This window comes from Frieseomelitta varia, unplaced genomic scaffold (genome assembly GCF_011392965.1).
Source record: "Frieseomelitta varia isolate USP_RPSP 00005682 unplaced genomic scaffold, Fvar_1.2 scaffold_147, whole genome shotgun sequence".
Taxonomy (NCBI): domain Eukaryota; kingdom Metazoa; phylum Arthropoda; class Insecta; order Hymenoptera; family Apidae; genus Frieseomelitta; species Frieseomelitta varia.
The window spans coordinates 138598-154609 of NW_025109161.1; the positions used below are offsets into that span (position 1 = coordinate 138598).

General features: G+C 29.6%; 3 protein-coding genes across 8 annotated transcripts; 1 reads left to right on the forward strand and 2 right to left on the reverse strand.

Annotated features, from left to right (window-relative positions):
• Positions 1–2954: 2954 nt before the first annotated feature.
• Positions 2955–6203, forward strand: LOC122534271 ((Lyso)-N-acylphosphatidylethanolamine lipase). Of its 3 annotated transcripts, none has more exons than XM_043664752.1 (7): positions 2955–3160; positions 4045–4121; positions 4276–4482; positions 4857–5180; positions 5345–5462; positions 5595–5781; positions 5863–6203. In XM_043664752.1, exons 1-7 carry the CDS (start codon positions 3129–3131, stop codon positions 6094–6096), a joined length of 1179 nt encoding a protein of 392 aa, XP_043520687.1. In that variant the 5' UTR covers positions 2955–3128; the 3' UTR covers positions 6097–6203. The 3 variants fall into 3 exon arrangements, with proteins under 3 accessions (XP_043520687.1, XP_043520698.1, XP_043520707.1); XM_043664763.1 differs by lacking the exon at positions 2955–3160 and adding an exon at positions 3453–3632; XM_043664772.1 differs by lacking the exon at positions 2955–3160 and adding an exon at positions 3453–3610.
• A 407-nt stretch (positions 6204–6610) lies between these two features.
• LOC122534574 lies at positions 6611–8285 on the reverse strand. The gene is made up of 4 exons (XM_043665348.1): positions 8239–8285; positions 7775–7912; positions 7106–7673; positions 6611–7020 (listed from the first exon to the last, which is right to left on the reverse strand). Exons 1-4 carry the CDS (start codon positions 8283–8285, stop codon positions 6679–6681), a joined length of 1095 nt encoding a protein of 364 aa, XP_043521283.1. The 3' UTR covers positions 6611–6678.
• An 896-nt stretch (positions 8286–9181) lies between these two features.
• On the reverse strand, positions 9182–15567 carry LOC122534284 (retinoblastoma-like protein 1). Of its 4 annotated transcripts, none has more exons than XM_043664793.1 (8): positions 15302–15567; positions 14256–14787; positions 13886–14182; positions 12903–13004; positions 12617–12714; positions 12154–12534; positions 10707–12074; positions 9182–10598 (listed from the first exon to the last, which is right to left on the reverse strand). In XM_043664793.1, the coding sequence occupies exons 1-8, from the start codon at positions 15437–15439 to the stop codon at positions 10413–10415; spliced, it is 3102 nt and encodes a 1033-aa protein (XP_043520728.1). In that variant the 5' UTR covers positions 15440–15567; the 3' UTR covers positions 9182–10412. The 4 variants fall into 4 exon arrangements, with proteins under 4 accessions (XP_043520728.1, XP_043520720.1, XP_043520745.1 ...); XM_043664785.1 differs by having other exon boundaries at positions 12154–12537; XM_043664810.1 differs by lacking the exon at positions 12903–13004.
• Positions 15568–16012: the final 445 nt, after the last annotated feature.

Genomic DNA, 16012 nt, shown 5'->3' on the forward strand with positions numbered 1-16012 from the left:
CGCGCATAGTACGACAGGTGCCGTGAGTCGTGGAACATTGGTGTGTTCGCGGTTAAAAAATAGTTCCCCTCCCCTGGTAAATTTGCATTAACCCACGCATCTTCGACTACGATTTTCGAATCGATCGATTCGACGCTTGTCACGCATCCTTTTTAACAACACGTCGTCTGCAAGGTGAACACCCCGTTCTCCGTAGAAAATCACGAAAAAAAAGGGTAGCAAGTTGACCAGATTGAACTGTGTTTAGAGAAACGATCTTCAGTTGATCAGATTGTTAATTGAATTTTATTTTATTAGATAAGCTCTTCGATTTCGTATTAATTTATGGATCTCGTACGTAGAATGGTATAATTCATTCTACTTTGACGATCATTCGTGTAGACGATTATAATTATACCATTGTAATGTCGCATGCAAATAAAAACAAAAAATGCAAACTTTTTCAATTTTTATTAGTCATGGTATCAACAATGATAAAGAAATGTAGTATTGCGTCTGATTATTATATCTATCATTTTCTATAAATAATCGCATTATTTTGTAATATTCAAGTAGGAACAACTTGTTCCGCACGAAATAATTAATGTCAATAATCACATAAATGTAAATACGAAGATAATTAAAATTAATAAAATTAAATGATATACAATCAATTACACAAATAATTTGAATATATCGTTGAACATAGAATCGCGCGATTTCAATTAATTATTCCGTTAAATGGATTCCGGATTAAATGAACACTTCTCAAATGGAAAGTATAATTGAAATGAAAGAGAGTTGCGCGTGGAAATTAATTCGATACGATAAAAGGATATGAAGTTTGAGGGATATGCCTTTGTATCGTGAGTCACTAACGTAGATACATCAAAGAAAAATGGTTTCTTTCGCATTGATAGTTAATTGCTTCGTCAAAGAACAATAAAGAATGACCGATACATATATATATATATATGTAAAACAAGCTTCGAACTGTATTCATGAATTATCGATTAAGTATGTGCCATTATTCAAGTGAAAATGAAGCAAACAAATTCGTTTCATATCAGAAATACAAAAATTAATATTGAATTTTCTGTTTGAATTGCCATTGCAATAGGTTAGAATTAATATGAAACAAACTAAACAAAACTTGCATTTAGTCTACTCAAACAAGTATAGGAATTTATTATAGAAGATAATTAATAATTTATTCAATATTATATAATATTGATAATTAATGAAATGGCAATTCCATACAACATGCAATATATTTTAGGTATAGAAATTATCCGTTTTATTCGAGAGATTCCTCTCCGACTGGCAGACAAGAAAGTAGTGCCAGCAGACGACGCCCGAATTGTATCCTTACGCGACGCACGCATCACATCGATATACACGGGTGCACACACGTTATTTTTCTTTAAATATGTACATTGAAATGTCCTTTCTCGTACCTTTTACCTGTTTTTTTTAACATATGTATAAATAAAGTAAAGATATTTTTAATTGGGCGAAGATACCATTCCGAATTGATTATATCCCTCGCTATCCAATTTTTTTTCAGGTATAATCGAAAAACTGACACGATTTTTAAAGCGAAATTACATTTTGAATGCTGTGTAAATGTCAATTAAGAAAAGTGAACTATAGTTAAATTAACAATATTATAGATCTTTAATCGTTTAGGTAGTATCGAACATATTTTATTTTCTTTATTATCATTTATTTCCTTCTGATTCTCACAAAATTATGTAGTTTCTTTTTTACTTACCAAAGATGACAAATGTATTTTTTTTAAATTATTATTTTTTATCACTTAGTTTTATTGATCCACTTCTGCCATATTTTTATGCACGTCTAACGGAAGCGTAAGTGCAAAATTATAGTGCAAAGTGTCAACTATCGTAAGTTTAAATTCCCGAAACAATAGGACCGAGTAATGAGAATCATCCATGAGTGCAATGAGGATGTGCTGATTGGAATGAATAGCTCATATTGTCGGGAGAGCCAAAAGCACCCAGAGCTTGTGTATAGAGACTCTCTGATCATTATAAAATGCCTTGTCTGGTATTCTTCATTGTACCCTGCTTGCACTTTGCAAGCATGTTACAAAGATGAAGTGTTAGTTCTATTTACTTCGTAAGACTATCAAGATCTTAGCGTACGAGTAATTTAATTACTCGGAAATTTAAAATATATCAAATTAACTACATTATACTTTCATACGTTTTCAATTGCATATTTATGTAATTGACGTCAACTTGTTTTTTTTTCTTATTAATCTATATAGGAACGCTATAATTGTATATCTCTTTTGATAACAATGAGCAACAGGTTTTTTTTTATCTTTAATTCTTGTCTCACGTAAGATGGATGTATTTTATCTTATTTTCTCTCTCTCTCTCTCTCTCTCATATATATATATATATATATGAGAGAGGGGGAAATAAATATATATTATTCTCTATTCTTTTTACATTTTCTTCACATTAATTTCACATTAATTTGTATTTTAGAATGTATAGAATAGGATAATATATTTAAAAAAAAATTATAAATACAACATGTATTTTATGAAAGAATCCTTAAAATATTGAATCATCAATTAGATTGTCATGAATTTCTTTATTTTATGAGATAACAAATAATATCTACTATACCGAATGTTAATGTTACATATATACGTACATTAGCAAACGAATGTTACGAATGTTAATTAACAAGTGTTTATTGTGTCCCTTTAAATAAAAGAAAGATACGCAACATGTATCTAAATATTGGTTATCTAGATTTTAGGTTATGTTACTTTCACTAACACTTGTTTATCATTACAATGTATCATACAAAAGATAACGCGTTGATAACAAAGCAATTACTGCGTATCTAGAAAGAAAATATGTGCGTATAACAATAAAAGTAACTCCTATTCTGCATTTCACAAAAAGGAGGAATCGCACGAGTTCTCCAGCACATATGTACATCAGCTGATTCTCCCACTCTCTCATTTTTCAACAAACAGTGTACTCGAATCACACCGACTAGACTCTAGTCACTAGATAATAGAATTGGCTACGTCGTACTGTTTTTTCCAGCATTGTCAACAAAGAAGTCATCGTGCACGAGCAACGACAACATCGTGAAAGCTAATGGCAAATCATGAAATTGTCAGATCGAAAAGGTACGACTCCAAACAATTTCACATTCGTAACTGACAATTGTGCTTTTGTCTTTTTTAATTCAAACTTTTCATTAATATTCCTGTGCGTTTCGACGACGTCGAAACACGTCACCCACGTATTTATCATAATTTCGTCACATACGATACGTCATTCACGATTGCACCATCTCTCTGTTTTTAAGATTTAAATTAAAAAGTCTCGACACGCGTTTTAACGTTTACGGTAGAAATTATCGATAGATTTATATTTATAAATACCGCGTATATAGAAGTATTTTGACACGTGGCGTAAATGCGTAAGAAGAAAAATAATTATGGAACTTGAGGAATTAACTGTGTTATGTTGGATTGCATTTCAAGGCCACGTTGCAAACAATTTTAACAAGAAGAATCATAACCAAAAAAATAAATAGTTGATCCGATTTCAAATTGTATTTTGCGTGCAAACACGTAATAGCGTGCAAAGACGCAGGTAATTCTTTTCTTAATTTACGCATTAAAAGTTTTTAAAATTGATACCGCGCGAATTTCATGTTTATCGCACTTGTCAATATCACGTATTGTGTAATATGAGGCAATTTTTCAAGTTCACTGTCATTCAAATCATCTTACGTTTGTCAAATTGCATTTCAACAGTATTGAAAAGAAGAAAAACATACAGTACAATGATATGTGATCAATGAATTATGTAATAAAATTAAAATTCTTTTTGTAATTAATTTTTTAATAATTAATATTAATTTTACGTAAATAATACTGCTATAAAAATGTAATTTTAAAAATATATAATAACATAATGTAAAGTTTATGTAAAATTTAGAAATTTTTCATTTATTTATAGAAAATAGCTCTTTTATTCATAAAAAATATTTTTTATTTGCTAGCTGGTTTTGGGAATGGTTTAACTGGTCTGGCTCATCTTCAACTATGTTACGTGCTGCGGAGAAGAAAATTCTTTCTTGTAAGTTATTTTATATTCACATAAGGAATAAACCTTATTCACTCAGTGAATTGTGGGTTTTAGTAATATTTTGTTTGAATTGCATTTCATAAATTCCATTTCAATTGAAACATTGATCATATAATTTAACAAATTGTGTATTTTAATGATGTAGGTTTGAGAACTGCATATCGAGGATGGTATGTAGACATAGGACCAGTTGTAGGAACATCAGATAAAATATGGACCATTTCCTTAAATGAAGAATCACCAAAGACACCAATTGTTTTGTTGCATGGTTTAGGAGCTGGTGTAGCATTATGGTGTTTAAATCTTGATGCATTGGCTTCTCATAGGCCAGTGTATGCAATTGATATATTAGGTAAAAAATAGAAAGAATTATAATTTTATTAAAAATCTTGTAACGTATAAGCCCTTATTTTTCATTTATATTACATCCAATTATATTTTAAAACAAGAAATCAAAAATTGTCCAGAGATATAATTTTAGATCTTGAGTACAGTACATATGACTCATAGATGACTAAGATTGAACTTTGGAATTATGTACAATTTATGAAATAAGTGATATTGCATATTTTTCAAACATTGACAATTCACTATCATTACATTTATTTTATTTATATTTAGTCATGTAATTATGAATTACTCTTAAATTTATTTTGGACATTATAATGTGCAATTGTATTTTTATCTGCTTTACATTTTATATAAAAATTAATTCTTGTTATCCAGGTTTTGGAAGAAGTAGTCGTCCTGCTTTTAGTAATGAAGCACAAGAAGCTGAAAGTCAATTGGTTCGTTCTATTGAGGAATGGAGAAGGGAAATGCAATTGGAAAAATTTGTGTTGTTGGGCCATTCAATGGGTGGTTTTCTTGCAGCTTCATATAGTATGCAATATCCTGAAAGAATTAAACATCTGATTCTTGCTGATCCTTGGGGATTTCCTGAAAGACCTGTAGAACGAATTTCCAGAGCTCCCATGTGGGTAAAAGTTATAGCATATATAATGGAACCATTAAATCCATTATGGCCAGTTAGAGTAGCTGGTCCATTTGGTTAGTTTTTATTTTAATATATCTTTATATTTCAATTTTTAGGATATAAGATTTTTATACATAATTATTTTTTATACATAATTATATAACATATACATTTTTTTACATAAGGTGTACATATATTATTATATAAAAATGTAATATATAAAATGTTACTTTATTAGGACAGTGGTTAATTGAAAAAACGAGGCCAGATATAGTAAAAAAATTTTCACCTGTATTAAAAGATGATACTGCTGTAATTTCGCAGTATTTGCATCAGTGTAATGCTCAAACACCATCGTAAGTATTAAAAATTTGAAACATAAAACAAAGATCTTTGCGCTGATCTTAAATTTCAATAAAAATCATTTTCATATACGAATTTATAAATATAAAGTATAAAAATTAATTTTTCACATTTTCAATAAAAAGCGGTGAAAGTGCGTTTCATGCAATGATGCAACATTTTGGTTGGGCCAAAAATCCTATTGTCAGAAGAATGGATAAATTAAGTCCAGAAATTCCTATAACTCTTTTGTATGGTAGTCGATCTTGGGTCGACAACTCCTCTTGGGAAACACTTAAGCAAGCTAGATCATCGTCATACATCAATGTTCAGGTAAGAACATAAAGAAAAAAGTAAAAATGTTAAAATTTTAATAACAAATTTATTTCCATGGTATATTTTTATTGACTGCAGGCAATCACAGGAGCAGGACATCATGTTTATGCCGATAAAAGTGAAATTTTTAATAAATATGTATTAGAAGCATGTAATCTAAGTGATTCGAGACATTTAACAGTATCAGATATTCGTTCAAACATTAAGACCATAAATGAGCAACAAATTTCACTTATCTTAGCAAACGAGGAAGTTGATTCTAAGGCCGTGCAAGAACAGGAATTAAATACGTCGCAAACACGATCTAGTTAAAATTTTATTATTATATCGTATTTCTTTGATTTTAAAATACAGTTGGCCAAACTGTATGACTTATGTGATTTAGATTAGGTGTACATGTACTGCGATATACCAAACAATAATTAATATCATTGTACCATTATATACCAACAAATATTAATATTACCATTTAATTTATGTTATAATTTGTAAAGTTGTTTTAGAAATAACAGTACTCAGTTATTAGCCCACGTTTTCGAACATTAAATGTTGAAGTGTCGAATTTTTTCATAAATTTCAATTTTCTCAGATGATTATATGTATACTTTAATAAACACTTTAAGAAAAAATAATAATACAACGTACGGAATCATTTTTTTAAATGCTTGCAATTAATCACAAATTAAATATATGTAATCAAAATTAAATTAAATCAATAGGATCAATCACTTGGATGAATATTGTAATAAATCATGTCATGAATTTATCAGAGGGAAGTTGAATTGTACATTGTGTACAAATGTAATATAAAATAAAATTAACCATGTTGAAATAATATTAATTTTTTAATGTTCATGTAAAGTAAATATGCTAAATACTCTTAATTTCCTGTTACTATTTTTTGTTAAATTCTTCGTCAATATCATCATTGCAATTATAAAAATCATTACAATCATCTTCCGTAAACTCATTATTTTTTCCAAAATTATTATCATCATTTTGTTCTTCGTCATCATTATCATCATCAACAATGTCATCTACATTAAAACGTTTTTTCATTTTTTTTCTTTGTTCTTTTCGTCTTTGATTTAGAAATTGCTTGAATTCTTCTTGCTGTTCCTTATTAGTTAAAAAATTGAATTTATCTTTTAGATCTAATGTAGAAAATGTATTCAAGGTTGGTATACTTAATGTTTGTTTCTCTGATTTTTTAAATTTATTTAACGAAGATTTTATCTGCGCAAAAGGAAAATTCTTAAATATTACGTTGTTAATTCTAATAGCTATTATATGTATAAATGTATATAATACATATATATACCTTTGACATAATCTGGAAATGATCTAATCCAAATACATCATGTTTCATTACTGGTACAGTAACTTTAAAGTTATCATCTTCACCATTCTGTACATCTTCTTTGTTCTCACAGATTTTGGAAGCACTAACAGTATGGTGTATGGCATCTGGATATGGGCTAGACACATGATCTTTGTCAAATTCCAAAGTTTTCAATTTCTCTTCTACTTCCCTTAAAACACTTATGCCTTTACATTTTACAAATTGAACAGGTGGAACCATGCCTATGACCTGAAGTTGAGACAGTTTATGCCTCAAGCTAAAAGCACATTGTTTCAGTAATTCTTCTGTATTAGATTTCTCTGTATCATTATCTGCCCAATACACATTAATGAACTTAAAATCTGCAGTTATTCTAACGTGAATAATTTCTATATTTCTATCTAGAATTTCGGTACTTATTTCTCCAGTTGACATCAAATCTGTAATATGTTCCATAAAAACTTTATTTAGGACATTCATCCTCCGTATTGTATATACAGAAAGTTTATTCTTTAATGAATGAGGATATATATTTTCGATTGATTCCCTATTTAGAAATAAGACTTAATTAAGAAATTATCTTTTACATTCAAAAAAATTAAGAAATAACAAATAAAGTCTACTTAGAAAATGTAAAATTGACATTACCTGTTCCTTTTGTTTTTTTCTATAAATTTATTTATTATTTTGCTTTGCTTTGATATGTTATATTTTATGCTATTAGTACAAATACATCGAAATATTTGTTTTATTCCCATATTTTGCATTCTGACAAAAATGTATTTACTTTAATATAACACAATATTTATTGAAAACATTAATTTATGTATTATTTCATATACATAATTATGAAACGAAGATTTCTTTTCTATGGAAAGGAGATTATTAGATTTACAATAAACTGATGCTTGTTGATGAATCTTGTAAATTTTTTGAGGTTATGTATTTTAGTAGTATATCTTTCAAATATAATTTACTAGCTAACTAATTTACTAAAAATAAATTAGTGTCTTTACTGTTTAAATAACACAAGTTTTTAATTTTATAAATTAAATAAGAACATATAACTATTATTAAAGAGAAATTGCATAATTATCTCCAAGTTTTCTAACCTATGAATTTTTTTACATATGAAATTATGTCTATCATTTATGTTCATGACATTAGATTAAAATTGTATAAATAAAAAAAAATTGCAACAATTATTAAAACTTTCTTTTTTTTAATATCCTTAGTACATGAAACTATGAATAATTAGATTATGTATATATATATATATATATATACACATATATATATATATTCGTTAGAAATCTAAAATTTGAAAATTATGCAGAATGTAGATAATACATAAGAATATGTAAAATATCGAAAATACACCGTTGTAACGTATAAAATTTCTGACTTTTATTTTTTTAATTTATTTTTGAATACTATATACACATAAACTATTTAATAATTCTTATATGCCAATAAAACTCTTTACAATATCTTTTTTTATCTAAAAGAAATCGTTAGAGGAACTGCCATAAATGTATAATGAGAAACAAAATCTCTTCTTTATAAAATTATATCATCCTAGCTCGAAAAGATTGCAAATACATCATTTGTGTCATATGTAATAATGATACTGAAAATATTATTATTATAATTACATTACGACTTCCGAAAAATTGACCGTTTTGTTTCACTTACAATTTTGTTACAGATTTCTTGAACAGACGAGTTTTTCCTTTTTTAAATCCTAAATCATTTAAATATCATTCTAATCTTAATAATAGTAATGTTATTACTGTAATTTAACATATATTGTTGGATAATAAAAAAAACAAATTTAATGAGATCAAATTCAAATCAAAAAGAACTCTTACATCCTACTCTTACACACCTTTTTATGTGTGACCAGAAATTGAAAAAATTTCAATTCGGGGAACGAATCATATCTCGAAAAACGCGAATAACTTACTATAATCAAAATATATATTCATACATTCATTCTCCGTGTATACATATATATATATACGATGTATACGATGCATATATATCGGATAATCGTATTTTATTTAAATTTAATTAAATATTATTCAAATCGTATTTGCATACTTTGAGCATTCGACTGCCTTTGTAGCATGCTTATATCTACTGGTAAAATAAAATTTCTTTAACGTCTATGGCCGTAACTCTTACAAATTCATCATATATTATACATAAATTAATATACAAAATAAAGCAATAACTTCGCGATATCTCAAATGTTATTTTGGAGATATGAAAAAATTTTGTTAATAGAAATTAGTACCATAAATTAGTACAGTATAGTTAGTACAATACTATTCATACAGTCTTTCAAGCATTTTACAAAACTAAAGTTGAAGTACCTAATTATTAAATAAATTAATAATTTTTCGACATACATAGATTAATAGACTTTTATAGAGAATGTCGAATTGCATCGATCAATGAATCAAAAAAAAATATATCCATTTAAAAAATTGAAAATGATCTTGATATCTTCGAAACCCCTTCACTTACAACAGAAAATCATTACTGCTATAACCTTTGTTCTTACTGAATAAAAATTTTCATACACCTAAAAGCAGCAGAGACATTTGAGATGAACATAATTATTGGTTTACTCTGTATATAATTTTAAAGATACTATGTAACTTTATTAAAATATCACTGATCAGTGATATCCAGAAAAGTCAGAATCATTTCCAGTGTAATACGAAAATCGAACAATTCATTCATAATCAGACAGACAATATATTTTCCATATTTTCTCTATTAACAGTGATATTGTAATAATAGAATACTTACTTAACGAAAATATATTATAGAATATTTAAAATTGAACTAAAATTAAAAAGAGCTAAGAAAATGCCCAAATTATCCTTTGCCCAATTAATCCTTTTTACATCGCGGAATTGTTTCCTTTAAAACAACGTTTAAAACATGTTTGTTTTAAATTGAATTTATTGAAATAATAATAAAAAAAAGTATCACTGGAAATATAACTCTGGCTTTATTTAATATAAGATTGTCGTATTCTTACGTACGATCAGGTATTATACGGCCTTTCTGTTCATAATCATACCTGAGAACGTTTCATTTAAACCACACAGCCACGAAACAAAAATTCGACTTCGGTTTCGATATTCGTTTGATTAATCAATTCTTTTTTTTTATTCAATGGAAACGAAAACATTTAAAAATTTAACTTTTTAAACTTTTAAACTTTTCCTTTCGTTATCCACATTTTCCAATAAGTTAATGTTATATTCACTTATTGATTTTGCGTACGTCGTTCGCCAATTATGTTTTCTAATTTACGCGCAACAAATGCAGTTGTCTTTTTGATCGGAGATGTTCCTTCTGACATCTCCACGTCGGTTTCATCAGATAAAAGTCGTTTGCCGACAGATCTCTTCGGATCAACAGAAATCATCATTTTATTAATAGCCTCCAAATCCTACAAAACAAAGACATAGTTATAAATGTAACTATTCGATAATTTCGAATTTGATAATAAAATTTTAATTTATTACATATTTAGAGATGTGTAATAACTTTGATTTACCTTAGCAGGACTACGACTAAAACAATAACTAAGTTGTGGTGCTGGAGAAGCTGAAATAGCTTTTGGATCTAATGTACGTGTCATAATGCTACTCGTGACACGTCTCACCGGTGAACTTGTGGGAGGTTTCCCTTTCGGCAGCGGACTTAATGATAAATTCACTACGCTGCCGCGTGTTAATCCCAATTTATTCGGCACTTCTTTCACCTGTGGTACGTATACTGTATTGTAGAATTTAATTAAATCACCGCGCGTTTCTTCGCCAAAATTTTGCGAAGTTCCAGCCATATTTGAAGGCGTAGGCGGTGCCACATTAGCTTCTTTGTCGGATAAATTTTTCTCTCCGATTTCTTCGTTATTTTTCTGCGATTCACCAGACGGTGTCTTAACTATAAGTACTGATCTATATATATGAGACTCTGCTTGCGGTTGTAACCGATAACATCGCATGATTTCAGTGAACGAATTCTTTTCCATTTTTGCCAATTTACATATCACGTAAATTGCACACATTAAAATTTGATCCAAGTGACGATCCTTCATCAATTCTGTTCGTTCTTTGATGGAGTATTCAAAGATTGTCCATATCTTTTTCTTTAAATCGGTGTCCATTATTTCTAACGAGCCACATAAATCTAGCATGCGTACGCTAGCTAAATTATAGAACTTTCGGAAAAACAGAGCGACGGAACCAGTTCGTTTTGGTTTTGTTGACTCTCTGTTAACTGTCATCGAAGTAGTTGTAGACTGTGCACTAGTTGATCTTGGAACTTCAGGTAAAAGAAGTATTCTCGAATTGCTATCGATGGTTAAAACTTTCGATGGTAAAACGCTTTGACCTGTTACACGTAAAACGCTTTGTCCACTAATTCTAGCATCAGGGAACAAACGTTTTTTAGCTACACCAGATGCTGCAACTGGAGATTGAAATCTTTCTGAGGCAGAAGAAATAGGGCTTTGTTGCACATCGTGATGAGTACCACGGTCTAAAGCGATTCTTCTTAATACTGGCTGTCCCGGAATATTCGGGTCAACAGTTTCCAACATACCGGGTAAAGAAACTTCTTCGCAACTTGGTACACCTTCTGACGTAGATTGAATGGCACCCCACAAAGGACTATTACTTTGCCAAGCAAGTGATTCCAGAATTTTTTCCTCTATTTGATTTAAATGCTTTACAACATCGCGAGATAACTGTTCTTCCGCTCTAACTATAATTTCTATCACTTTATAGAAATAATAGGCATCTAAATTCAAAGCATTCAAAATCCAAGGGAAGATCTTATCGTTACTTTTGTACGAGTAAATTACTATCTCTAGGCAACAAGCAAATAAGCACTGAATAAAGATTTCTTTCATCAGAAGATTCTATAACATATCAACATATCAAGATATTATTCATCTACTGATTAACTTTATTTACTTTTTAAACGATTAATCAACATACCGTAACATCGTAATTTGGTTTCTTGCGTTTCTCGTCATTCAAAATCATTTCTAAAAGCCTATAGAAAAGAGTTTGTCCTAAATAGAGTCTCTTTTTTCCAAAATCTGACGTAGCTTCATTCGCGTTTATACTTTTGTTATAGTTGGCACAAAATTGTTCTCCAAGCTTTTTGACCTTTGTCTCGACGAGCGTCTTTACATCTTGAGAACAACTATTTAAAATTTGTAATAAATTTTCGCTCGGCGATGTTTGACCTGCCAACATAGCTTGAAGCCGAATTACACTTTGCGTTGCAGTGGATACTGGTGTCACATTGGTAATATCTTTTGGTCTAAGGTAACTACGTCCAGTTAATGGAGTGGGTGGACCTAAATGTTGTATCTGCTGTAAACATACATTTTTTTAAAATCACAAGACTTATAAAAAACGATAAATGTATATATATAATTATTTAAATACTTACTCCACTATATTGTTCTTTTTTCGTTTGAAATTGTTCATGAAGATCACCAACATTCATCATCTGTGTAGGAGAACCAATATTATTACTGGCATCATGACCTGAAATGCAAAATCATATGCAATATTTATAGTATTTCACTTTGTATTCTGCCTTCTGAATTTTTAGAATAAATTATATACAACTATTTTTGTTAATCAATTTAAATGCATTCATGCCAAAGCATAATGCTATTTACTATGAAGCTTCTTGCTTTTTTAGTGCAGCTTTCTATATACTGTAAACCTACCTTTCATGAAAATATGTTTAGATAATTTAGCATGATAAGCTATATCTCCTCCAACAATTTCCAAGCTTGATATCCCATTTAATCTCACTCTCCTCCAATCAGCTATACCACAATCAAGATAAAGCAAACACAAATTGATTAACAGTAAGAAATGAAAATTATCCAAAAAGACAAAATAAAGATTACCAAATATTCTGTCTTTTATTAAAAAATGCAAATCAAAAAAAACATAAGCAAATCTATGAAGTAACCTTGCCAATTTTGTACAGATAATCACAGTAAATTTCTTAAAAAATTTTTTTAATGCCGAAAATTCTTTACAATCTAACGGAGCCTTCGAAACCGGCTGTACGCGATGAAAGTTTTTATTTTATTACTATACACACATTGTTCATTCTGATTCATTCTGATTAAAATAAGGCCAAACAAAATGTAAATATTTTTAAAATTGTTCTTTCTGAGAATTTTTCTGTAATTGCCTTTTCATCTACTAACTATCATTTATCCCAAAAATTTATATTACATCTGCAATCATTCTAATTAGAAAAATGAATTAAAATAATGAATCATTCCTTAATGATAAAGAACCACATAGCTAATTCTTCCTTTTACTCTCTTCTATTTTCTATCCTGCTCAATATATAAGAAAACGCATTTGTACTTGAGACATGTATATACAAACATAAAATTTTGCCATTTACAAACATTTTAAGCGTAAATAAAAATAATAAAATGTCATTATAAATCGATGTCAAATATTAGATATTAAATATTAATTAAATATTGAAATATAAGTTCTATGAAATTATTTTCTCAAATCTACAATTTACAAATAATCTATATTTATGAAAGTAAAAATATATAAAGCAAACAGGCATACAGCTAAAAGCACCATCTTATTTACAAGCATTGTTGCCTTAGTAATAAGCAAGTTTACAAGCTAGTTGATCTATAAAAAAAAATTAATCAGAGTAAGAAATTACCTAAGAAAATCCTTTCATCAAAGTCTCCAACGCTTAATACATGTTGCTCATAAACTCTATTAATAGCTTTGCTATTGCCATCGAAATATAAAGCTTCTAAAATACCAGAAAAATTTGCCTGATCACCACGGAGAACTCTTTCATTGAATAATTTATTAATATGATTTTTCAAATGATATTCCTTAATTACTTTAGCTTCAACAATAATAGCTTCGTGACGTTCGCATAACAAACTAACTATGCAATTTGCTGTTTGTGGTGGAATATAATTTTCATCGTTAAAGTTTGATGGTAAACCTGCAAACAAATAATGCAAATAAAAATCAGTTGTTCCTATTTGAACTTACATGTATCATCAGCATATATTTACCAGGAAAATTTGGATTTAAAAGATCCTTTCTATTAGCCAATAGAGCATTACTATATATAAGATCACAACACACTAGGAGAAGATGATAAGAATTGACCAAGTCATCAGAGATATCTGGAAATGCTCCTTTTATACAAATAAACAATGTCCAACAAAATTCAAAAACTCTTGCAGGTGTGCAAGGCATTGCTTTGTGTCTTCTAGATCTTGGTGGCCTTGAGATATCATCTACAGGATCTTTGAATATATCAGTGAAAATTGGCTGATACTTTTTGAATATAACCATTGACACTGCAAAATTCCCTTCGAGTTTTTCAATCTTCGAGCGGAAATCTTGTGACATATTGGCCATGTCAGCCCATGATTTACTTTTTGTAAAAAACTGTATCAATGGCAGATTACACAATTGCAACAAACGTGTTAGTGAAACGCAATTGCCTTCCACATTAGTGCCAGTCCTCCCAACAGTTGGTATGGAAGATTTACGGCAAGCTACATATAACGCGCATCCTATCCAATGTAACTGGTCACCCTAAACAAAAAAATGAACAGAATTTTCATACACACAATGATACTTCCAAATGTATATCTTAAAAATCTTATTAAAATCTCAAAATATATATCATAAATAATAACAAATAAAAGTAAGGTATATTTGCAAGACATTGATAAATGCAATGATACATAAAATTCATGTCAATATATAAACAGTATAAGATCAAATTGTGGTAGTTATGAATCAGACACTTCCATAAATTGATCACTGTGTGTTCAGATAAAAGTGCTTTTCATATCAGCCAGTACAAGCAACGAAGCTGATTATTTTAAATTGGTGCGCTTTAATCGGTTAAGTAAAGCAAGCCGCGAATTCAACAATATTAAACATTGAACAAAAGACTCGAAGACAGTTTGTACATTATAGATAAACTGTCATATAGGAATACATTTTCGATCTATGAAGAGAGGACAGAGGAGCCGCGCTTCTTAATCTGAAACAATTAACAAAACGCAAAATGACCGAGATGACAGGCAATTCGAAAAATTACCTCAAGAGTGTAATTTTGACGAATGGTTTCGTAGGATTTCCAAGCTTCAGACGCAGAAGTTGCATCCATATTCAATTTCTGACACAAATCCTGGTGTCTACTGTAAGTAGAATCCTCCAGGTCGTCCGATTGACCCATTTTCGTCGAAAAGCTCAAGGAAAAACACCGAAAAAACGCGTTTAGTTTACACTGGTATAAGAACGAGATGCGCCATACGAAGACATCCGCAAGGGCTTGGCGGGAAACGACACGAGCTCCGCCATATTTGCCATGTTGGCGGGAAATGTAGAATGGCAATTACAAGAAAAAAATCCTTAGGTCGATCTTGCACGGGGGTTTCGTATGTTCTGCGGCTAATTTATTGACTTGAGACAATATATTTTATGTGAAATTTCTCGAATTGCGGAAAGAACGAACAAAATTTCTATCCACCGAGCGTTAAATGCTATTACAGATCTACGCGACAATGGAGCCAAAATGGGCGGCAAAATCCTCTGGCGAGATCTCCCTGATTTTAAAAGATTTCACGTAGTTTGTTATTTACAAAAATGTCGCCTCGCATGCGATTAATAAAATGACTAATATCGTTTCGCATGCTGAATCATTCGACCGTAGAATCTACGCAATTTTTGTTACAATATTTTGTACCGTCCAATCAAAAGTCCAAATCTCTCCTATCCCGATTTGAAATATTGTCTTCTCATTGGTCTT